At 37.4% G+C, this 25,248-nt stretch overlaps 1 protein-coding gene, 1 non-coding gene and 1 pseudogene across 2 annotated transcripts; 2 read left to right on the top strand and 1 right to left on the bottom strand.

Moving 5' to 3' along the window:
- Positions 1–3,702: 3,702 nt before the first annotated feature.
- On the top strand, positions 3,703–19,499 carry LOC110264550 (uncharacterized). Its single transcript, XM_088494621.1, has 14 exons — positions 3,703–3,828; positions 15,054–15,217; positions 15,475–15,550; positions 15,642–15,953; positions 16,155–16,331; positions 16,441–16,538; positions 16,635–16,717; positions 16,833–16,909; positions 17,000–17,092; positions 17,177–17,201; positions 18,741–18,853; positions 18,958–19,072; positions 19,213–19,289; positions 19,380–19,499. Exons 1-14 carry the CDS (start codon positions 3,703–3,705, stop codon positions 19,497–19,499), a joined length of 1,656 nt encoding a protein of 551 aa, XP_088350747.1.
- LOC148550779 (small nucleolar RNA R71) lies at positions 9,276–9,383 on the top strand. The gene has a single exon (XR_015893710.1). It is a non-coding gene; the product is annotated as a small nucleolar RNA R71 (small nucleolar RNA).
- Positions 19,500–22,193: 2,694 nt separating the features above from the next.
- LOC110265027 (protein FAR1-RELATED SEQUENCE 5-like) lies at positions 22,194–24,593 on the bottom strand (annotated as a pseudogene).
- Between the last annotated feature and the right edge of the window lie 655 nt (positions 24,594–25,248).

The raw sequence follows: 25,248 nt of genomic DNA, 5'->3' as shown, positions 1-25,248 counted from the left end.
AAATAATACTAGCCATAATTTTATGGCCACTAAAAATACTTTATTAAAAAGGTAATGATAGTAATAATAATAATTATTATTACAAAATAATTTTAATAAAAATAATACTGGCCATAATTTTATAGCCACTAAAATTTTTTCACTAAAAAATATTTTAATGATAATAATATTAGTCATAACTCTATTGCAAATATATTAGTGGCAATAAAGATAATTACCGCAATAAGATATAGTAACAACGGCAAATATATAATTGCCACAAAAACATAATTAAAATTAAGAAATTAATGGCTATTATGTTATTGCTACTAAAAATTTGTCGCTAAAACATATTTTTTTTTGTAGTGATATTGAATCTTTACCGTAGAACGACCCTAAAAATAATTGTGATTGGAATAAAAATATAACCTAAAACAAACTAATTATAACTCTTTCCTTTAAACTTTGAATGATTTATTTAATTTTTGTTAACATTTAAATACAGTAGCTACATATGTAAAAAAGATTATCCCTAAACAAATTTAATTATTTATATAATTAAACTTATTAAAAAACTTTTGCTAAAAAAATTTCTATTTTAATTATTATTATTCTTTTTTTTCTTTTTGGAAAGGCAGTGTTCCTTCACAAATTTAATAAAGTATTTTAAAAATATATTAACGTAATAAAATATATTAACATAACAAAATATATTAAAAAATATTCATACTTATTATTATAAATTAACATGGAAACATAAAAATAAAAAGGGGATTTATAGTATACAGATGTGAGGATATAGATATTCCTCTTGAGACTATGTAGTCCTGACAGGTGTTCACGGAAAACGGTGTAACGTGAAGCCACCATGTAGCCGATTAGCTGATGCGCGGGAAGGGAATTGGCTCCGTTTGGGTAGAAGTAGCTGCGGCAGGATGTGGAGCATTGGGCCGTGGTTGGATGGGCTCCATGTGTGGCCTTGGATATGGGTGGGCCGTGGGGTCATCATGTTTGAAAGGGTGGCATGAGTTACAAGCATACTGGAACATTAATTAATTCTGTGTTGTTTGAAGGTTGACCAAAAAAAGAAAACGTTGTATGACCCAAATAAAGTCGAACAAAATTAAGGAAGTGAAAGAAGAAATGCATTCACACTAAATTTTTGCTGAACATTGAAGATTTAGGGTGTGTTTGGGAACTCGTTCGAAAAGAAGAAGCACGTTTAGATTTTTTGAAAGTTTTATTTTTGGTTTGGCAAATTCTTTTTCATGAACGCAGAAGTGATTTTGCTACTAAAATCAACGTTTACAAGAAGCAACTATTTTTAGCTTCTGCGTTTTCGTAACGAGTTTTTAGCCATGGATACTAACCATTTATTTATCTTTTACCAACTTTATCCTTCATGTATGTTATTATATTATTTATAAAATTCTTTTTATTTCTATTTATATGAGCTCTATTTTTTTATTATTTATTATTCTTATTTTTTTCAACTGTTTGTTTGATATTATACACTTTTATAATTCTAATTTTTGTGTATTATGTTTGTTATTATCTTTTTATAATATGATTTGTTGATTCTATTAGGTAAAGTAAATTAAACAAAAAATTAACTATAAATAATAATAATCGTAAAAAATTATAGTATACTAAAAATACTAAAAATATACTATATAAAAAGATCATAAAATATTTTCAGATTTGTTTCAATTACTATAAAGTTAAAATTTAATTTTTTATTATTTTTAGTACTCTCTTTTATAATTGTAATTCTCATATACTATGTTTTAGTGTAATTTTTTATAACATAGATTATGATTCTAATAAAAAAATAAAATAAATAAAAAATTAATCATAGATAATAATAAAATCATGAACGTTGGATTCCAAATTAATATTAAGAATAAGATTATTGAGAATACTGGAATAAGGGTAATATGTAAAAAAAATACTAAAGTAACATTTTTAGTTAATTCTTAAAAAAAATGTAACATATTTGATTAAATATTCTTTTATATATATATATATATATATATATATATATATATATATCTAAAATTTATATTGTTTTATTTTTATTTAAAAATATATTTTATCTATTTTTATATGTTATTTTTATTTTAGTAAGTAAATACAAATTCGATTATAAAATTAATTAATAAGATCTATTTAAATATCTAAATTAGAATGATAGGATAATATAAAAAAATTATTGAAGTTGAGGTCTATTTTAGTAATTTTTTTTTATCTAAAAGTGATTTTGAATGGTATAAGCCAAATAACATTTATTTTACTATAATCAATTTTGATACGAAAATTACCAAACATAAATCACTTTAACACAAAGTTACTTTTTATCAAAATCAAGTTTGCAAAATCAATTTTACGCAAACTCCCATTTACAAACTGTAATCCAAACACACACTAACGTTGGTTTTGGTAGCAAAATTACTTCTACGTTCATGAAAAAAAATTTGCCAAACCAAAAGTTGAAGCTTTCAAAAAGTCTAAATGTGTTTTTTCTCTTCCAACGAGTTTTCCAAACACACCCTTAGTGTATGTTTGGAGTGCGGTTTGTCGAATTAGAGTTTGAATAAAAGTTTGGGTCAACATTAATAATTGTTTGGCAACTCTTTGCTAACATTGCTTTTGATGAAAAATATTGTTTGAATAATATTAGTAAAATCACTTTTAGGTAGATAATTACTTAGAAGGATGTGACGTTATAGTATGATGTTATTTTTTTATACATGTTAAAATTTTTTTTATACTTTTCTCTTATATGTTTTTTCTGAAGTATATTTTTAATACTATTAGTACTCCTTTTTAGTAAGTTATAGTATTTAAGTATTATTATTATTTATGGTTAATTTTTTTGCTTAATTTAATTGACCTAATGGGATCAATAAATTCTATTATAAAAAGATAATAATAAATATAATACACAAAGATTATAACTATAAAAAAATATAATGTCAAATAAAAAAATTAATAAAAAATATAAATAATAAATGATAAAAAAAGAGTTCATTTAGAGAAAAATAATAAGAATTCTATAAATAATGCAATAACATGTATAAAAGGAGAAAGTAGGGTATAACAAACATAAATATTGAAGGTAGTGGCTAGAAGCACGTTAGTGCAACGGAGGAGCTAGAAATTATTGCTTGTTGTAAAAGTGGTTTTATGAACAAAATCACTTTTCTGTTTGTAGAGAGAAAAATTAGCCAAACACAAAACATTACAAGAGAAATGGAACAAAAGTTGAACAACAATTTCTGAACTTCCGACGAAGAAGATGACGGAACATTTAGAATGTAAAAGGAAGAAGCGGAGGCGAAGAACCAAAAGCAGGGCCACTAAGTTAGATTCCGTGCCGAGAAGCCAGCGAAGAAAAAAACGACGTGCCGAGCTACCCGGGGAAGAGGAAGATGAAAATGACGTGCCAGCCAAGATTAAAACCACACGGGGAAGAGGTAGAAGCGGCGACGCTGAGGACCTGGGGACAGCGGCGGCGATGAAGGGGTAGGGTTTTCCTTTGCTATCAGAGTTGTCCAGTGCAGGGAGTGAGTAGTGACAAATGAGTGAATGATTGGGGGAAGAGCGGGGTTGGTTCACGAGTGGATACGTCTCCCTTTTTTTTTTTGCAAATTACCAAACGACGTAGTTATATCCTAACCGGCAGGCTACCGGTTCGGCCCAACCGGCCTTTTATCGGCAGGTATGGCCCAACTGGCCGATTCCTGGCCTGGTTCGGCAATTTTACAGCAGTTTTCCGTCGAGCGATTATGGGAGGAGGATCGGACCGCATGCATCGCCGGTATCCGGTTGAATCGATCTAACCGACTGGTCCGTTCCGGTTTTCAGAACCATGGCTCTCACTCCTTACCTTCAACCCTTAGCCATTCACCTTTAATGTAGAAGAGTGAAACTTCCAAGGTTGAATGACGTTCAACCCTAGCATTGTGTTGTTCTCCAACATAAAAAATGAGAGCTGCGATAATGGTAATATGATATGGTAGTAATTGATTGCGGTCGGAGTTGATAGAAGAACATAAAAGAGGAGAATAAAACAAGGCAACATCATAGTGACGGCAAGACAATAATAGTTATACATGTAAAAAAAATAATAAGAGAAAATAATAGTGTATAATATGATGAGATGATATAATCAAAATGGAAATTAATAATTTTAAAATAATAATAAAATTAAAGATGTTCAATATAAGGTTAAAGAAATAATTTTTTATCAATTAGAATTATGTATTAAAAAAAGAATATTTTGAATATGAATATAAATTTTTTAATTTATTTCAAATTAAATAGGATTAAAAAATAAATAAATTTGATATATAAATAAATAATTTGTAAATAATGTTAATAAATTTTTATTTTGACTTTGTTACACATAATAACAACAAAATTCTTTTTTAATTATTCATACTAAATTTATAATTTTAAAAATAAACATATAAATTTTTTTAACTTAATAGAAAAGCGACTGAACAGACACTACTACAGTGCCTGTTCAGCCGCTAATATCTATATTTTGTATTTAGTGTTACTGGCCATATTCACGATTTTGAAGGGAAGAGCAATAAAACTCTCCTTTAAATATATGAGAAAACTTTATATACATATAAGGAAAAATGATGATTGTGGAAGTCCGAGAATTTGGGTTTTTGAAATGAGCTTTATCTTTTTTCGCTATCACTATTAGAACCAGTTTTAATCCGCTCCTCATGCGTCTCTGACTCTTCCAAAAATATAACATCCATTGGGGTAAAATCGAGTTCTATTGACCATAGTTGTCAGAATCGAATCGGTGATCAAATTTACTAAGTTATTAGGTTACTGGATTATTGGTTCAACTGGTGGGTTACTGGTTGTACTGGTTAACCCGGTTTTATGTAAATAAAAAAATAAAATTAAAATTTAAAATACATATTTTTATTAATAATTTAAGAATATTCAGTTATTCTAAAATAATATGAAACAGGAATAATAAGTATTATGTTAATTTTACTGTATCATAAATATTTTATTTTATCTTTATATTAAAATAATAATTATTTTCAAATTTTAATAATTTATTAATAAATTTATATCTATTATACTATTATATACAACAACTATTTATTAAAAAATAATATTAATAGATATTATATAATTATGAAAAAATGTAGATATAATTATTGTTAAATAAAAATATAACTAATTTAACAATTAGTGAGTTTATAACTAAAATAAAAATAAATTAAATTGATTGATATATATATATATATATATATATATATATATATATATATATATATATTTGTAAACATATTAACTAGAATTGTGACAGCCTGGTGGTTATGACATGCTATTTTTTCCCTGAGGACAGGGGTTCGTAATCCACCCCACCCATTTTGACAAATTGTCACTTTCAGCGGTTCGATTGAATTGGTTTTTCCGATTCACACCGGTTCAATCTGAGTTTGACTGATTCTCATCGGTTTTCTACCTTGTTCGGTTCATTTAGCGGACCAGACTGGCTTAGGATCCGGTACACCAGTTTTTTGGTCGAACCAACCGGTCCAGTCCAGTTTTTACAACACTGCTAATGACAACTGTCAGGTCACCGATATGAATTCTTCGAATGCGTCTTAGGCTCGCACCTAAATAACAATGCACAGAATTACCGTCAATGTCCATCCGGTCAATGTAAAGCTCTAGCATTTGGTGCCCTATAATCTTACTATGACAATTAAACATAGCACATACCCTAATGGTCATTTTTTTTTTGTAAAATACTTTATATGGCATACTTTGTGTCAGTGTTATAAAAATTGAACCGTAGCGACTGGTTAGATGAAAAAACCGGTGAATCAGATTCTATTGTAGTAGTAGTAACAAATTTTATGTTTAGGGTTTGTTATTTTTAAAATTTGAGACTTGATTCTTCATACAATGTTAGTGAAGATATATATTCCAAATTTGAATTTTAAGTTTTTAATTATTTTATTTTTTTTGTTTACGTGAGACCGATTTTATCGTTTTAAGCAATGGTTTATCTGTTGAACCAATAAACCAATAAACCAACAGCTTGGCCGATTCGATCACGGATTCGGTTCTGAAGCGACTATGCTTTGACTTTCATCCAAAATAAACACCGATATCTTATTTTTTATATGTCTTATTCCTAATAAATTTTATATTCAACAAAATAAAACTTTTAAACTCAACCAAAAGGATTACAAAAATAGTTTCCTCTAAAATTAGTAAACATCCATGTTACCGATTTCCTTATCCACCTCTTTTTTTTTTTTCTATTTCTCTCTATCCTTCTCGGTCTATATATAATTTGTGATTCATATTTTATATTAGTCATTTGACTAATCAGAATGTATCAACGGATACTTTTATAGTTAATTAGAATGAATTATTTTACCCTAAAAAATTAACAAACTCCCACTTCTGTCATTCTTCTGCTTTATCTCTCTCTTCTCTCTGATTCTCTATTTTTCTCTACCTTTATGTTATATAGAGAATAAAGTTATATACGTAGTATAATTTATATAAAAAATTAATGACATACGTATTTCTTGTTTATTTATAAATATTTTTTGCTTATCTTATTATTATATTTTCAATTCCTCTCTTTTAACTATTTGTTACATATTAATGAAAAAAGAAAATACTAACATTATCGTTAGAAGTTAAAATCAAGATTCAATAATTTAAAATACAATTAAGTTATTTTATAACTATCAACAGAAATTATTCTTATGTTAATATGTTATTATAATGTTATATATCTGGAAAAAATATTATGTTAACTAATTCAATTACCAAAATATGTCCCATGACACTTTTATTAAAGATCAGATAAAATATTTTCCTATAAAAATTAGTAAACATATATCTAATAATTTGTTATCTATGTCTCCCATGTTTTCTATAAATTCTCTATCATGCTCAGTCTATATATATAATTTCTAATTCGTATTTTATATAAGTAGTCTGACTAAGGAAAATGTGTCACCAGATATTAGAGTTTACTATAATTAAAATTAAGATTTTTTAGGCTCCTAAAATTAACAAACTCTCTCTCTCATTCTTATTCTTTATCTCTCTCTTTCCTCTCATTCTCTATTCGTCTTAACCGTTATGTTACACAAAAAATAAAATTAACAACTTAATATTATTTAAATAAAAAAGTTATAGTATATGTACTTCTTAATTAATTTTGAATTTTTATTTCTTATTTTGTTAATATATGTTTTCTCTTCTTCCTCACTGTGCATTTCTGGCGTCTGAACGCCAGGATGCTGCTTGTTTCTGGCGTTCAACGCCAGATCCATGCTCTGTTCTGGTGTTGAACGCCAGCCAGATGCTCCTTACTGGCGTTTGAACGCCAGTGAACTCCTCCTCTAGGGTGTGCTGTTTTTTATGCTGTTTTTGATTTTTCTTCAATTTTTTCAGTTGTTTTTGTGACTCCACATGATCATGAACCTATGAAGACATATAACTAATAAAAAAATAATTAAATAAAAATTGGGTTGCCTCCCAACAAGTGCTTCTTTAATGTCAATAGCTTGACAGTGGGCTCTCATGAAGCCTCACAGATGTTTAGAGCATTGTTGAGACTTCCTAACACCAAACTTAGAGTTTGGATATGGGAGTTCAACACCAAACTTAGAGTTTGGCTGAGGCCTCCCAACACCAAACTTAGAGTTTGACTGTGGAGGCTTTGGTTGACTCTGCAGTGAGAGAAGCTTTTTATGCTTCCTCTCCATGGGTACAGAGAGAGATCCTTGAGTTTTAAACACAAGGTTGTCCTCATTTAATTGAAGGATCAATTCTCCTCTGTCCACATCAATCACAGCTCTTGCTGTGGCTAGGAAGGATCTTCCAAGAATGATGGATTCATCCTCATCCTTCCCAGTATCTAGGATTATGAAATCAGCAGGGATGTAAAGGCCTTCAACCTTTACTAATATGTCCTCTACTTGTCCATAAGCCTGTTTTCTGGAATTGTCTACCATCTCTAATGAGATTTTAGCAGCTTGTACCTCAAAGATTCCCAGTTTCTCCATTACAGAGAGTGGCATGAGGTTTATTCTTGACCCAAGGTCACATAGAGCCTTCTCAAAGGTCATGGTGCCTATGGTACAAGGTATTAGGAACTTTCCAGGATCTTGTTTCTTCTAAGGCAATCTCAGTTGATCCAATGCATTTAGTTCATTGGTGAACAGGGGAGGTTCATCTCCCCAAGTCTCATTACCAAATAAATTGGCATTCAGCTTCATGATTGCACCAAGGAACTTGGCAACTTGCTCTTCAGTAACATCCTCATTCTCTTCAAAAGAAGAATATTCATCAGAGCTCATGAATGGCATAAGGAGGTTTAATGGAATCTCTATGGTCTCTAGATGAGCCTCAGAGTCCTTTGGTTCCTCAAAGGGATACTCCTTATTGATCATTGGACGTCCCAGGAGGTCTTCCTCCTTGGGATTCACGTCCTCCCCTTCCTTCTTGGATTCGGCCATGATGGTTATATCAATGGCCTTGCACTCTCCTTTTGGATTCTCTTCTGTATTTCTTGGGAGAGTACTAGGAGGGGTTTCAGTGATTCTTTTACTCAGCTGGCCCACTTGTGCTTCCAAATTTCTAATGGAGGACCTTGTTTCATTCATGAAACTCACAGTGGCCTTAGATAGATCAGAGACTAAGTTTGCTAAATTAGAGGTATTTTGTTCAGAGTTCTCTGTCTGTTGCTGAGTGGATGATGGAAAAGGCTTGCTATTGCTAAACCTGTTTTTTCCACCATTATTAAAGTCTTGTTGAGGCTTTTGTTGATCCTTTCATGAGAGATTTGGGTGATTTCTCCATGAGGGATTATAGGTGTTTCCATATGGTTCACCCATGTAATTCACCTCTGCTATTGCAGGGTTCTCAGGATCATAAGCTTCTTCTTCAGAAGATGCCTCTTGAGTACTGTTAGATGTAGCTTGCATTCCATTCAGACTCTGAGAAATTATATTGACCTGCTGAGTCAATATTTTATTCTGAGCCAATATGGCATTCAGAGTATCAATTTCAAGAACTCTCTTCTTCTGAGGCGTCCCATTACTAACAGGATTCCTCTCAGAAGTGTACATGAACTGGTTATTAGCAACCATGTCAATGAGTTCTTGAGCTTCTGCAGGCGTTTTCTTTAGGTGAATGGATCCACCTGCAGAAGTATCCAATGACATCTTAGCTAATTCAGACAGACCATCATAGAATATATCCAGGATGGTCCATTCTGAAAGCATGTCAGAAGGACACTTTTTGGTCAGTTGCTTGTATCTCTCCCAAGCTTCATAGAGGGATTCACCTTCCTTCTATCTGAAGGTTTGAACATCCACTCTAAGCTTACTCAGCTTTTGAGGAGGAAAGAACTTGGCTAAGAAAGCCGTGACCAGCTTATCCCAAGAGTTCAGGCTATCTTTGGGTTGAGAGTCCAACCATACTCTAGCTCTGTCTCTTACAGCAAACGGGAAAAGCATGAGCCTGTAGACTTCAGGATCTACTCCATTAGTCTTAACAGTATCACAGATCTGCAAGAATTCAGTTAAGAACTGAAAAGGATCTTCAGATGGAAGTCCATGAAACTTGCAGTTTTGTTGAATCAGAGAAACTAATTGAGGTTTCAGCTCAAAATTGTTTGCTCCAATGGTGGGGATGGAGATGCTTCTTCCATGTAAATTGGAATTAGGTGCAGTAAAGTCACCAAGCATCCTCCTTGCATTATTATTATTTTTGGCTACCATCTCCTCTTCCTGTTCGAAAATTTCTGTAAGGTTATCTCTGGATTGTTGTATTTTAGCTTCTCTTAGTTTCCTCTTCAGAGTCCTTTCAGGTTCAGGGTACGCTTCAACAAGAATGTTCTTGTCCTTGCTCCTGCTCATATGAAAAAGAGGGAACAGAAAAATAATAATAATAGGGATCCTTTTTACCCAGGTATAGAGGTTCCCCTGTGTGAGTAGAAGAAGAAAAGAATGTAATGTAAAGAAGGGAAGAAGAGAAAATTCGAACACAGATGGAAGAGGGGGTCCGAATTTGGGTGAGATGAAGTGTTAGTAGATGAATAAATAAATAGAAGGAGATGAGAGAGAAGGAGGATTTTCGAAAATAAAAATTTGAAAAGGGGTTAGTGATTTTCGAAAATTAAGAAAAAATTAAAAATAAAATTAAAAATTGAAACAATTAGTTAATTAAAAAGAATTTTTGAAAAAGAGGGAAGAGATTTTCGAAAATTAGAGAGAGAGAGTTAGTTAGGTAGTTTTGAAAAAGATAAGAAACAAACAAAAAGTCAATTAGTTAGTTGAAAAAGATTTGAAAATCAATTTTGAAAAGATAAGAAGATAAGAAATTAGAAAAGATATTTGAAAATCAAATTTTTGAAAAAGATATGATTTAAAAGATATGATAGAAAGATATGATTAAAATTAGTTTTGAAAAAGATTTGAATTTAAAAAAAAATCAAAATTAATGACTTGACTCACAAGTAATCACAAGATATGATTCTAGAACTTAAAGTTTGAATCTTTCTTAACAAGCAAGTAACAAACTTGAAATTTTTGAATGAAAACACTAATTGTTGATGATATTTTCGAAAATTATGAAATAAAACGAAGAAAAATATTTTTGAAAAATATTTTTAAAATTTTCGAAAATAAATAAGAAAAATGAAAAAGATTTGATTTTTGAAAAAGATTTTGAGAAAGATAAGGTTTTTAAATTGAAAATTTGATTTGACTCATAAGAAACAACTAAATTTTAAAAAGTTTTGAAAAAGTCAACTCAAATTTTCGAAAATTTATGAGTGAAAAAGGGAAAGATATTTTTTGATTTTTGAATTTTTAATGATGAAAGAGAAAAACATGAAAATGATGCAATGCATAAAAATTTTGGATCTAAACATGTGATGCATGCAAGAACACTATGAATGTCAAGATGAACACCAAGAACACTTTGAATGTCAAGATGAACATCGAGACTTATTTTTTTGAAAATCTTATATGCAAAGAAAATATGCAAGACACCAAAATTAGAAATCTTTCATGTTCAGACACTATGAATGCAAAAATGCACATGAAAACAAGAAAAGACACAAAACAAGAAAATATGAAGATCAAACAAGAAGACTGGCCAAGAACAACTTGAAGATCACGAAGAACACTATGAATGCATGAATTTATCGAAAAATGCAAGATGACATGCAATTGACACCAAAATTAAAATCTGACTCAAGACTCAAACAAGAAACACAAAATATTTTTTTATTTTTATGATTTTATGATTTTTTTGGATTTTTCAAAAATTAATGTGAAAAAGAAAAATAAGGATTCCAAAATTTTTAATATGAATTCCAGAAATCTTTCAATGTTGGCCTAAAGCTCCAATCCAAGGGTTGGGCATGGCTTAATGGCCAGCCAGCTTTATGATATAAATTAGGCATGCAACAGATGATATTCCAATTAACTTGCCTCTATGCTGATGGTTGGAAGCCCCTATCCAAAAGGATTAGACCTGGCTTTACAGCCAGCCAGGCTTCAACATGCTTCGTGAAACACTAGAATTCATTCTAAAAAATTCTGAAGAAAAATATAAATTTTTTTTGAAAAGATTTATTTATTTATTTATTTATTTATTTATTTTGAATATTAAATGGGAAAAACGAAAAAGAAGGAAATATTTTTGAAAAATTTTTGAAAACAAAATAAGAAGAAAATTACCTAATCTGAGCAACAGGATGAACCGTCAATTGTCCAAACTCAAACAATCCCCGGCAACGGCGCCAAAAACTTGGTATGCGAAATTGTTACTCTGAGATTGTAAAATTTGTTGTTCATTCTCTCCCTGGCAATGGCGCCAATAACTGGTGCACAATACCATGGTCCAAACATAACTTCACAACTTCGCACAACTAACCAGCAAGTGCACTGGGTCGTCCAAGTAATAAAACCTTACATGAGTAAGGGTCGATCCCACGGAGATTGTTGGTATGAAGCAAGCTATGGTCATCTTGTTAATCTCAGTCAGGCGGATATCAAATGGTTATGGAGTTTTCGAATAATAAAAATAAATAAACATAAAATAAAGATAGAAATACTTATGTAATTCATTGGTGAGAATTTCAGATAAGCGTATAGAGATACTTTCGTTCCTCTGAATCTCTGCTTTCCCATTGTCTTCATCCAATCCTTCCTACTCCTTTCCATGGTAAACTTTATGTAAGGGCATCACCGTCGTCAATGGCTACATCTCATCCTCTCTGTGAAAATGGTATGATGCGCTGTCACTGCATGGCTAATCATCTGGAGGCATCACCGTTGTCAATGGCTACATCCCATCCTCTTGTGAAAAAGGTCCAAATGCTCTGTCACAGCACGGCTAATCATCTGAGGTTCTCGATCATACTGGAATAGGATTCACCCTCCTTTTGCGTCTGTCACTACGCCCAGCACTCGCGAGTTTGAAGTTCGTCACAATCATTCAATCCCTGAATCCTACTCGGAATACCACAGACAAGGTTTAGACTTTCCGGACTCTCATGAATGCCGCCATCAATCTAGCTTATACCACGAAGATTCTGATTAAGAGATCCAAGAGATATTCATTCAATTTAAGGTGGAACGGAAGTGGTTGTCAGGCACGCGTTCGTAAGGGAATGATGATGATTGTCACGTTCATCACATTCATATTGAAGTGCGAATGAATATCTTAGAAGCGGAATAAGTTGAATTGAATAAAGAAACAGTAGTACTCTGCATTAATTCATGAGGAACAGTAGAGCTCCACACCTTAATCTATGGAATGTAGAAACTCTACCGTTGAAAAATACATAAGTGAAAGGTTCAGGCATGGCTGAATGGCCAGCCCTCATGATCTAAGAACTAAACGTCCCAAGATGATCCGAAGATTTTTAATACAATAGTAAAAAGTCCTATTTATACTAAACTAGCTACTAGGGTTTACAGAAGTAAATAATTGATGCATAAATCTACTTCCGGGGCCCACTTGGTGTGTGCTTGGGCTGAGCTTGAAGTTTACACGTGGAGAGGTCATTCTTGGAGTTGAACACCAGTTTGTAACGTGTTTCTGGCGTTCAACTCTGGCTTGTGATGTGTTTCTGGCGTTTAACTCCAGACTGTAGCGTAGAACTGGCGTTCAACGCCCTTTTGCATCGTCTAAACTCGACCAAAGTATGAACTATTATATATTGCTGAAAAGCTCTGGATGTCTACTTTCCAACGCAATTGGAAGCGCGCCATTTTGAGTTTTGTAGCTCCCGAAAATCCACTTTGAGTGCAGGGAGGTCAGAATCCAACAGCATCAGCAGTCCTTCTTCTACCTCTGAATCTGATTTTTGCTCAAGTCCCTCAATTTCAGCCAGAAAATACTTGAAATCACAGAAAAACACACAAACTCATAGTAAAGTCCAGAAATGTGAATTTAACATAAAAACTAATGAAAACATCCCTAAAAGTAACTATATCCTACTAAAAACATACTAAAAATAATGCCAAAAAGCGTATAAATTATCCGCTCATCAATTATTATCGGCACCGGAGGCTATTCCACAACATCGAGGACTCGATGTGCCAACTTATAGCAGGGAGTCGGTAAGCTTGCATTCATTGACGCTAAACACATTGGTAGAGAGGCAGTCTTGCAAGTCACCCCGGCCTTCTTAAACGTGAGATTTGCCGAGGCAGACACCCATTAATGGATCCGACGTAATTAGAAAGGTAACTGAGTCATGTGTTTGTTCCCAATGCCACCCAATCCCAAGAAAACATTGAAGGGGTTTATGTGTCTGCCTAACAGGTATTTGTAACGTGTGTGGTGTTTATTTAGTTGGGTGAGGCTCTCCCCATAATGGAGTGCCATGGTTTTGGAGGTTCTCTAATGCTCTCTTCTACCCTAACCCTAAAGGGCTTTGTGTGATGCATTGTGGTGTGGAAGCCTTTGGGGGATATTTATAGTGCCACTTTCTTAGGCAGTTTTTTGGATGGTCGAGTTTGCCCCGATCATAACAATGACTCGCTACATTGTGAAAGTCAAATTAGCCAGCCTCGTCATGCATGTATAATTGGGTTAAGTTGCGGGGCCCACGAGATTCTACACGGCGTCGTCTTGTGTGTTGTGATTTTCTGTTAAAGCAGCTATGACACGATAGCATGATGGACAACACAGTGGTTGTACTATAGCACGCATTGGTTTGTGATCCCTGTAGAAAGACTATTTCATCCCTGGCTACTGTGGTTTCCCGCCACAAATATGAGGATGGTCATGGTCATACTAATTTGATGCGAATGAAGTTGACAAAAATGTAAGGGGTAGTTCCGTCAGAGGCCAATTCATGTGATGACTATGTGAGGATGGGTTTAGGTAGCAGGATTTATTCACGAAGATCACAATACTTCCACGAGTGGAGGAGAAAAATGAAAAAGAACTTGGGCCTGTTAACCTCCTCCACAAAAATGGTCTCTATGTTGGCAACTGGCAGTGTTAGGGTCTGACAATATTATTCCTTCGGCACTGTTTCTCGGCACGCCAGAATCTTGCCACCGAAGAGGACAACACAGGGTAGAATCGCTTCGTTGGGGGTCCGTGAATGGAACCCTAAGTGGCGGACACGTTTCTTACCCCTCTGCAGAAACCACGTGAAATATTCGCTCTTCGCTTAATGCCATGTGAGTTGATTCCTTCCTAGCATAGCTGTGATCTGTTTCTTCTGAACCGTAACCATTTCATTAGTATCAGCGCACTCGGGTCCGTTACCCACGTCTTTCCCTTCACAAGCTCTACCTAGTAAGTATCTTGCCGGGGTTGGAAACATGGTCTTTTCAAAAGACCTTACTGTCCCCGTTGTCGTATTAGGGTTAGGTGAGCATGTGTAGAACCAACTTGGCCCTATGAGTGTCGTCGTTGGTGCAGGCCCATGCATACCTGGCCCAACAAAACAAGCATGTTTACAATGTAACCAATCTGATGGGCTGTGATAACGAGAGAATGTGTGGGCCATTGGGTTGTAGGTGAAACAAGCATGTACCCCATATACTCCTGGGCTTGTCAACGCGATCGTTGTGCCCGAAAAGCTGAAAGGAGAAGGGGGTGCAGCGCAGCCACCGTCGATGGAGGTATTCGTATGGCTTGAGCATATAACCCGTGGGCCTATGCTAACCGTTGCAATTCCTGGGTATTGTAGGCGATCCTGTCGTTTGTCCTTCGGCAAAAAGTCGTTTGGGAACGTTCGGGACAGACCGCATCCCGTACAGGTACCGGGGGCTAGATCGAGTTCCAGATGTTCATCGTCGTGTGCGAGGAAGAGGTCGTGTCTTAAAAATAGTAGGTAATTAAATATATGGAGTTAATTATTTAAGGGTCAAAGTATACATTGCATGGAATGTACCTGGGTTAGTATGCTAAAGTTTTATTCTCAATTGAATTTTACAGGGGCTTTGTAGGCGGAGATGATGATAAAGTTGCATCATGTGGAAGTTCCCGATCCTCCCGTGCTCCAAAAAACCAGGTACCTCTTACTTGGGTCCTTTGCCTTTTGCATTCAAAATGTGGCTTATTTGGAAGTGCAAGATTGTGTGATGTGGTACTTGTTGCTGCAGGACGGTGAAACCATCGCGATGAGTATGGTCACAAATGTCTCCGGGATGCAAACGGAGGTGAGGAAACTTTCAGCCATGCTATCCCGGCATGATGCACTTGTACAAGAAGTGAGGGATGCAATCAAGCTACTGAGAAGAGACAATTCTGCTGTGTCCCTGAACCTGGTTCCCTTCGGACACTGCGCCACTTGCACATGCTGCAAGGGGGAAGCTACTGCGATGTCAAAAAAGAGAACCATTGACAGCCAACTACGTACTCCGGGACAGGGCAAGGGTTTCTCATCCCGTCCTACCATGGACACGACCTTCACGGTTGATCATATGCCGTTCAAAAATTCGCGGAAGAAGAAACCCACAAGAAAGAACCTCTGACCCCACAAAAAGTCACCCGCAAGCCCGTCGCCGGAAGTGGTTCGGTCTTCTGGGATACGGGAGTTTATTTATAGCATGCATATACATTATTCTATGAAACTTTGGTTCGAGATAGCCTAATAATCCAGTTCATTCTTGCAGGTCGATTTGACTTCCGAGAAAGTGTGTGATAGCCCAAGCAGGAGGAATCCCCCTAAAGAAGGCTCTGGATGCATGCGTCGCCCCACTAGGGTTCAGACCAATTACTATCCCGCTGAGAACGACGATGTGCTTGATGTTTGCCAACAAACGGCAATGAAAGTCAACCACATTCCCCGGGTGCGACCTTCAATCTGTTTTTAAACTAACAAAAGCCAACTCTAACCTAGTATGCGATATCAGATTTGCTAGTAGTACTTTTTTGTGACACTTTCCATGGATTTTGCAGACAATGAACTTGGCATTCCAGCCGCAGCACGACATGAATCTTTCTCCAGTTGAGCTGGCCGTGGCGGCTTATGTCTTCCGCAGGGATCTCCCTCCCAGGTCAGTAACATGAGGCAGGCTTGCAATGACGGCTCTATGGTCAGAATGTTTTTCGATATTCAAATTTTGTGACATGGCGGCATGCTAACCTGACAGCGAGCTACTAGTTGATGTCGGCGATGGCATCGCTAACAGGGCAGCCCTGATGACGCTTGTTCCGAGAGCGGAGGTTGTGGACGATGTAGGTGCCTCTAGAGAACCTGATAGTATAACGTGGTGTTAACGGCATGCCTTTATGCGCGAACTGATGATGACACACTGACCCTATTCTTCATTGATCACTTCTTTCCCTGCACGTTCTAAATGTGGTCATCCGTATGCTCACAAGGACTTCAAAACAAACTCAATGGTTCCTCCCCACAAGCATCATGGTATGTCATGGTCTAACTTTTGAATTTGTTGAGCAGCAGTTAATTTGTGGAGAACATTTAGGTGAAGTTTCCCTTCTTGAATTATACCAGCAAGCCGCGCTCAAAGGCCGTACGCTTACCTCAGGCATTGCCACCTCGCTTCGTAACAACTACATGCGGTGCAAGGTGGACAGGGTCACCAGGGTATGTTAGTTGCGTGACCTAATTACTTTCGACTTAATTCTTTCACATCTGGACTGAATTTTGATGTGTTCAATTTATGTCTAGATACATCAACCGATGTGGTGTGATGGTGGTGCACGAATTATGAATCACACTTTTCACAACTCGTACCACTAACCAGCAAGTGCACTGGGTCGTCCAAGTAATACCTTACGTGAGTAAGGGTCGAATCCCACGGAGATTGTTGGTTTGAAGCAATCTATGGTTATCTTGTAAATCTTAGTCAGGAAGTCAATTATGTTTTTCAGTAGAATTTCGAATAACCAAGAGAGCATAAATTAAAGGTTACTTGTTATGCAGTAATGGAGAATGTGTTGGAGTTTTGGAGATGCTTTGTCTTCTGAATCTCTGCTTTCCTTTGTCTTCTAATTCACGCACACACGTCCTCCTATGGAAAGCTGTGTGTAGGTGGATCACCGTTGTCAATGGCTACCATCCATCCTTCCAGTGAAAAGATTCCCAATGCGCTGTCACCGCACGGCTAATCATCTGCAGGTTCTCAATCATGCCGGAATAGGATCTGCTATCCTTTTGCGTCTGTCACTACGCCCAGCACTCGTGAGTTTGAAGCTCGTCACAGCCATTCGATCATTGAATCCTACTCGAAATACCACAGACAAGGTTTAGACTTTCCGGATTCTCATGAATGCCGCCATCAGTTCTAGCTTATACCATGGAGATTCTGATTAAGGAATCTAAGAGATACTCATTCAATCGGATATAGAACGGAGGTGGTTGTTAGGCACACGTTCATAGTTTGAGGAAGGTGATGAATGTCATGGATCATCACCTTCATCATAGTTAAGCGCGAATGAACATCTTAGATAGGAACAAGCGTGTTTGAATGGAAAACAGAAATACTTGCATTAATTCATCGAGACACAGCAGAGCTCCTCACCCCCAACAATGGGGTTTAGAGACTCATGCCGTCAGAGAATACAAAGTTCAGATCTAAAATTTCATGAGATACAAAATAAGTCTCTAAAAGTTGTTTAAATACTAAACTAGTAGCCTAGGTTTACAAAATATGAGTAAACTATGATGGATGATGCAGAGATCCACTTCTGGGGCCCACTTGGTGCGTGTTGGGCTGAGACTTAAGCAATTCACGTGCAGAGGCCATTTGTGGAGTTGAACGCCAGTTTTTATGCCAGTTTGGGCGTTCAACTCCAGCTTTTGATCCTTTTCTGGCGCTGGACGCCAGAATTGGGCAGAGAACTGGAGTTGAACGCCAGTTTACGTCATCTATCATTGTGCAAAGTATACACTATTATATATTGCTGGAAAGCCCTGGATGTCTACTTTTCAACGCAATTGGAAGCATGCCATTTCGAGTTCTGTAGCTCCAGAAAATCCACTTTGAGTGCAGGGAGGTCAGAATCTAACAGCATCAGCAGCCCTTTCTCAGCCTGAATCAGATTTTTGCTCAGCTCCTTCAATTTCAGCCAGAAAAATACCTGAAATTACAGAAAAACACACAACTCATAGTAAAGTCCAGAAATATGAATTTTTCCTAAAAACTAATGAAAATAGACTAAAAACTAACTAGAACATACTCAAAACTATATGAAATTAACCCCAAAAAGCGTATAAAATATCCGCTCATCAGATGGTCACTGGTATCTCATGATAATTGATGTTCCCCGCATGAAACTCATTTACTTGGACTCGCTTCGAGATCCTTCCCAAGCAGAAGCAAGGAAGATCGCAATGACGCGTGTGGTGAGTATTCCTGTTTAATTCCCGACTTTCGGATCGCATTAGAATTTTTAATTGGTGTTGACGCTGGGTTCTTGAACGTTGTAATAATCTTCCTATTTAAGTAGGCGTTGTACCTTGAAGGGCTAACCCTGGAACAGTCTTGGCTCTCCGGCAACTGCTCCGTTCGACCCAGGTTTTCAACGTTCGATTTCGAAGATCCTGAACTGCTCGGCAGGATCGAAACTCGTGAGCAATGAATATCCTCTATCCACATGCGTCGAACATGCATTGTTGACTCAAGAAAATAAAAAGTGTATCCAGTCATGGTAAAAGTGGCATCTTCTATGGAATACATACTCATTTATGTTTGTTGTGACTGTGCAACAAAATGGATTGCGGCGTGTGGGTGGCACAGTGGATGATTATGGACCATCTGTGGGAGGATTATAGTGTCCAGGTATTTTTCTCCGTGACTAGTTCATCCCATGATAGGCTTGTGTATAGCTAACCACCTAGTTAACTCGGGTTCGATTTTCTTGTGTTATAGCATGTCAGCACCGCAACGTGTATGCGCTTGGCGGTAGATCTGGTGATGAAGTCGCACAACGAAATGGCTGGCGACATTGTTCACAAAGCGGTTGCTCACTGGCAGGTGGAGGCCAAGTAGCCATCGCAGCAACAAGAAGTCCCGATCCTAGGATGTGTGGGTACCCTTTTTTGTTACACCTACAACAACCCTGTGGCCATTTTGGAACAACTTGGAGTGCCACCATAGGTTCATATTTGGGTTGCATTAAGCACTTTTGGAGGTCATAGTAGCAATTTTTTGTTAGAAACTCTTCACCTGGCAAAGGAAAGCTTCTTCCACTTCGGAATTCTCTAGCGTGTCTCTGCCAATGGGTAAGGTGGCTTTGATGGCGTGGAAGAATTACAGCACCATTCTTATGAAGACATTATGAAACTCTAACCACAAGATACATTTTGTAACAGCCACAATGTTCGTAAAATACGTATTGTTATAAACCAAACGATGGTCTAGAAATTAAAATCAGTGTTCAGATCTATTGTAATAGTGTATACTATACGTACTTACTGAGAAATCATATTAATAGACTTTATGCAGTTACGAAAACAAAAATTGGCTACGTTTAAAAATTCTGTTCAGAAAAATGTATAATTAAGTGAACAATGAATGAGTTAAGAATTGAAAATAAATTAACTTAAACACAACTATATCAATGGGTGAAAGGTTTATACATAAAGTTTAATTTGCACATAAGTTGATAACGACAAGGTTAGGCCGGGGGTTGTGACTACCTTATCTTTGCCTCAGGAAGGGGGTTCGAACCTTTGCTGTTTCATTTTGCAACTCGGGTATAATGGCCCACCAAAGTAAAAAAACGTTATTGTTGGCCCACAAATATAAAGTTATTGTTGCAAAAAATAAAAAACGTTATTGTCGGCCAACAAAAAAATAGGTTATTGTTCCCACAAGAAAAAAAATTATTGTTGGGCCAAAAGAAAAAAACTATTTTTGTTGTCCCAAAAAAAAAACGTTACTGTGGGTCCACAGAAGAAGTTATTGTTGCCCAAAAAAAAGTTATTGTTGGAAAAAAAAATCGTTTGTGATGCCCAAAAAAAGGCACGTTATTGTTGGCCCAAAAAAAACATTATTGTTGCCCAAAAAAAACGTTACTGTTGACCCATCACATACAATTGGCCTCTTTGCAACAGTACTCTATAACCCGATCTGGCAATTGGCAAACCCAAATATTACAACCAAAGTATTTCAACACAAAGAAGACATCAATGCAACGTACACCTAAGGTATTCCAAATTTCAACACTAAGAAGTTCAAGTTCAAATCCTACATTAACTCAAACAAAGCAACCAGCATCCAGTTCTTCTACTAAAAATGCGTACTCTCCATCTTTATGAAGGAAGCAAATAACTTCAACTGGTGTTGCATCTGTACTTCAGCTTGAGAATCTGTATTTACGAAGCAAATTACTTCAACTAGCCCTGCACCTGTCCATGAACTTGGTACAAAGATATCATGATCCGGTTCCTCATAATACAGTGGAGAAATCTTTAATTATGCAGAAAATCGGAGATAAGGACATAGTGAGACGAGCATTTAAGACGTTCCAGAACAATTACAACCAGCCAAATTACCTCATTTGAACACAGATCCTTGATGAATAGACTGGTGTGGAAATTGACTGCTACCCAAATTATAATGGACACAAAATAAAAAAAAATCAACTAAAACCTCTAATGCAGTGTGTTCGCTGGCAGCACTAAGAGAGTGACCACCAACACACTATGGAATAGTAATTACAAAAAAATCAGAAAAACAGATCCCACACTATTAAAATTTGAGGCGACCACTGAGCAACACAGACTTTACCCCAAAAATACAAAATTTGGCAAAACAGAAATTATTCGTTACCTGTTATCCGCCGCTTAAAATCAAGTTCCACGCGTGGGAGCTCCACCCGGCATTTTGCTGGAGGAGCAAGGACCAATTACATTCTGTTCGACACCAACAGGCACATGGCTTAGTCGACAGGTCAGAATTGCTAAAACAGAGAAATAGAAAACATCGTAGTACATCTCAGGAGAACCCGCGTGCCTGGAGCAGCCACCGTTCAAAAAAGTCCTCATTCGTTGTCCTTGTTGGAGTCGCCATACTGCAATGGCCTTCGTGCGGCGGCGGTTCGCTTTGGTGCCCAGAGCAAGGTTGGGATGCATAGAATTGGTGGATGTGTTGGCCCCCAAGGAAGAAGGTCCCCCCACTTCCCCGCCACAGAACGGAGGACGCCAAGATGGACTACCTCTCCGATTCACCATGGAGGATGTATTCACCGCTGAGCTAGACACGTTATTGAGACCACCATCGCTATGAGTCGAGGTTTGATCATGCAAGCATGTTGGCATGTATAAGATTTTGTTCAAAATACAATCCACTAGGCAAAGAATTGATACCAGTAATTAACTTCAGCAAATAGGAAACCGCACAGCCTCCCGTGTTCACTTGAAACAACATAACCCTTCTAATTTAATTTCGTAACTTGTCTTAACCTATACAACAATTCGAATGACGACACAGTTTAACAAGCACAATCCACTAAGACTGATACACCTGGCCTATATTATTCTATTGGGCAAATGCAATGTTCAAACAACTCCTACCCATGAATAACATCACAAATGGTCTTGTAACCCAGGGAATAACATGCAAAATAATCAAAAGTAAGGCATCTACCAAATTATGTCACTGTAACACAAGACTAAGCACTATGGCATACCCTGTTTCGATGAAACTAATCGCATAAATGCAGCCTTAGAAGCAACCTATTTAACTGGGCAAGAAGATCTCTAACATTACCTCACACGCATAACCGCGCTCTGTCGGAAGCGACGCTGACGATGCTGAAGGGCCGTGATGCGAACCTTTGCCAAACGTTGGCGAGACCCCGTTACCTAACTCGGACACACCTCGTGCACAACCCCCACTGCATGTCTTCTTTGTATGTCCTGGAATGCCACATTTGGTGCAGCAACGTCTCTTCCCTCAGAAATCGGGTTGACTGCTTAGGTCGAAATCCTTCGTCCTCTTAGGGGCACCTTTTGTTCTTGCGACCACCGGGTCCTTCATCGGGCTCCACGCCGACATACCTGGCTGACCGCCTGCCCTCTCATAAAATCTGTGACGTAGCTTTTCTATTACACTTGCGATGCTCTCCCTAGCGAATTCAAAGTCTTCGCCCTCCTCCGAACCAAGTCTTGCGACCAAGCTTGTGGCCGAACAAAGTGTGGCATACCTAAGCATGCGACCCTCATGTCCAGGTCTCGTAGTCACCGGCATCCGGCTGGAATCTTTTGCATTCTTGCACCATCTTCTCATTATAAGACTGTCCGGGATTTGATCCAAACCCTCGTGTTTCATCACGCAGAAAATGTGACTACATGGAATACCCTCGCTATTCCACATCGAACAGTCGCACTGAATTTTCTTGTCATCGGGGTCGAACAAAACCTTGTGAATCCTACCAGGGGCACCCATCCTTGAAAACTTGTAGACAACCGTTGTGCTGATGTTATCTCTCCCATGAAACAACAATGTCGCAACACCCTTGATTTGTTTCTTCACCTCTCTAAAAACTGCCCGCGTGTACAGTTTTGATGCAAAAAGCTCAATGGAGTCAAGCCCGGTTGTTAACACTGGGCTATAATACGTAGAATAGAACTGCGCCGTGACTTCGCTGTTTCGATAATCCTTTACAACGCGATCTAAGCTGTGCACCAGCTCCAAAATGCTATTAGTGGATTTCAGGAACCCCTTTATGTATGTATTAATTCCCTCACACCTGGAGGTTGTCCTGTATCCCGCACAGAACATGCCCCGGAGATATGCTGTTGCCCAACTTTCTTTGAGCTCGTATGTGTTTTGAACCCAACTATTATTCTGAAGGCCAAGTGACTTCACCGCCTTCTTCCAATATTCCTCAAAGTCCTCCACCTCGAAGTTGGCATACATAGCCTTCTTAAAGACCTTCCGGAATTCAGTATCCTTAACCCTCTGAACACAGTTTTTCTCCAAGTGCCACCCGCACAGCCGGTGCCTAGCTGCCGGGAACACCTCCGCGATGGCTGCGCGCATTGCTTTGTCCCCATCCGTGACAACAACGCACGACGTCTTCTCTCCCATTACGTCTACAAGATTTAACAACAGCCACCGGTAAGTACAAACTTCCTCATCCTCCAGTAGCGCAAATCCAAAAATGGTTGTTTGTTTGTGGTGATTTGACCCGGAGAACACTACAAGCGGTTTCTTGTACTTATTAGACCGATACGTCGAATCAAAAGTCATAACATCTCCAAATAACTGATAGTCCGACATCATCTCACCGTCGACCCAGAAAAGGCTCCCTAGCCGATTATCCGCAGTTCGCGTGTAACGTGCCACAGTCGTCATGTCGGCATTTGCCTTGCCCTCCAAGTAACTGATCGTTGCTGCAGCATCACCATCATTGATTCGAGCCATCCTTTGCCCGTGTACGTAATTATACAAATCACGCTTTGTAAATCGCAGCATTCCATACCCTCCAGATTGACCAGCCATGTAAGTCATTATCTTCGAGGTTGGTATCCCAAACTTCTTCATGCTATCAAATTGCGCTTTGTCGCCGTTACTCATCTTGCGATGGCTAGGTAAGAGGTGGGAAAACATGGTCGGAGCAAGCTCGTGGTTGTGCTCATCGAAGATGGTCCTGACCTTCCACACACTGCGTTGCACATCATAGTAAATCTTCAACTTCGCCTTGCAGTCGGTTCGACTCTCCAACCTCTCCTCCCTAACTCGCTCAGGATGATCATAGTGCTTAGGATGTCTTGTGCCTTGTCAGTGGCAGAAAAAGTCTCTCCTGACCAAAACCCCATCAACACACCCCACATCTCCCTTGCGGACCCCGAAACCCCTCGTCCTAGCAAACTCCTTGTACGCAAGATACGCATCCTCCTCCCCAACAAACTCTCTGCCTAGGAAATCCTCTGCCACAACCGGCCGAATTTTGCCACCATCCCCTGCATGACTGGCACCACCTGAGAAATTACCATGTTCATCTTCTCTGTGCCCTGTTGGGTCACCTTCCTCACCACCTTCGTCATCACTCGCATAATAACGGCCACAATATCCATCCGAGCTGTTCTCATCTGACTGTTCCACTTCGGCCCCAAACATCCCATTGAAATCCATCGGAGTTATCGGTTCACAGTTCTAGCCTGAAAAAATGAAAGCGCTCAACAAGTTACAATCAATCACTCCGCCCATGAAAGTGCTTGTCAAATTATACTACAAATTTTAAACGGCCAAACAACCATAACAGCTAAAGATTCCCTTAGGGGCTACGAACAATGAAGAGAACGTGGCGGCAATAGAAATAAACGGGACACCTACAAACTCCAATAACTGAAGAGGTATGATAGACATAAATTGAAAGAATTGCATTAGCTTTTTGCAGGTCCCCTACCAGAGTAATCACAATCGTGTAGCAAGTACAATTTTCGGCTTACTCTGGAAAGGAGGAAACCATGACTTGATCCGAAGATGTTCCCCAATCCCCAATCACATGCCTGGAACAATAACCATGTCTAAACCAAGGTTGTGAGAACCGGACCGGTCAATAAACCGGTTAGGTGACTGGTTCAATGGTTTATTGGTTCGACCAGAGTTTAACTGGGGTTCAACCGGTCTAATTAATTATTAAATAAAATTATTATAAAACCTAAAAATAATTTTATATATATAAATTCAATAATTTCTAACTTAAAAAAATTTAAAATTTCACATAATAAATTATCCATAACTAATATAGAGGTTCACAAACAACTTCAAACATCAAAGTTTATAA

Source organism: Arachis ipaensis, chromosome B7, assembly GCF_059453495.1.
Source record: "Arachis ipaensis isolate K30076 ecotype BB chromosome B7, ASM5945349v1, whole genome shotgun sequence".
Classification (NCBI taxonomy): Eukaryota; Viridiplantae; Streptophyta; class Magnoliopsida; order Fabales; family Fabaceae; genus Arachis; species Arachis ipaensis.
Note: the sequence above shows the minus strand (reverse complement) of the source record. Positions and strands in the feature narration are given on the sequence as shown.

Coding starts and splice junctions, on each gene's coding strand:
- LOC110264550 (XM_088494621.1), top strand. CDS start 3,703: ATGGCCCAACTGGCCGATTCCTGGCCTGGTTCGGCAATTTTACAGCAG. Junction 16,718..16,832: donor GAGAGCGGAGGTTGTGGACG/ATGTAGGTGCCT, acceptor TTCTTTCCCTGC/ACGTTCTAAATGTGGTCATC. Junction 19,073..19,212: donor TGAACTGCTCGGCAGGATCG/AAACTCGTGAGC, acceptor TGTTGTGACTGT/GCAACAAAATGGATTGCGGC.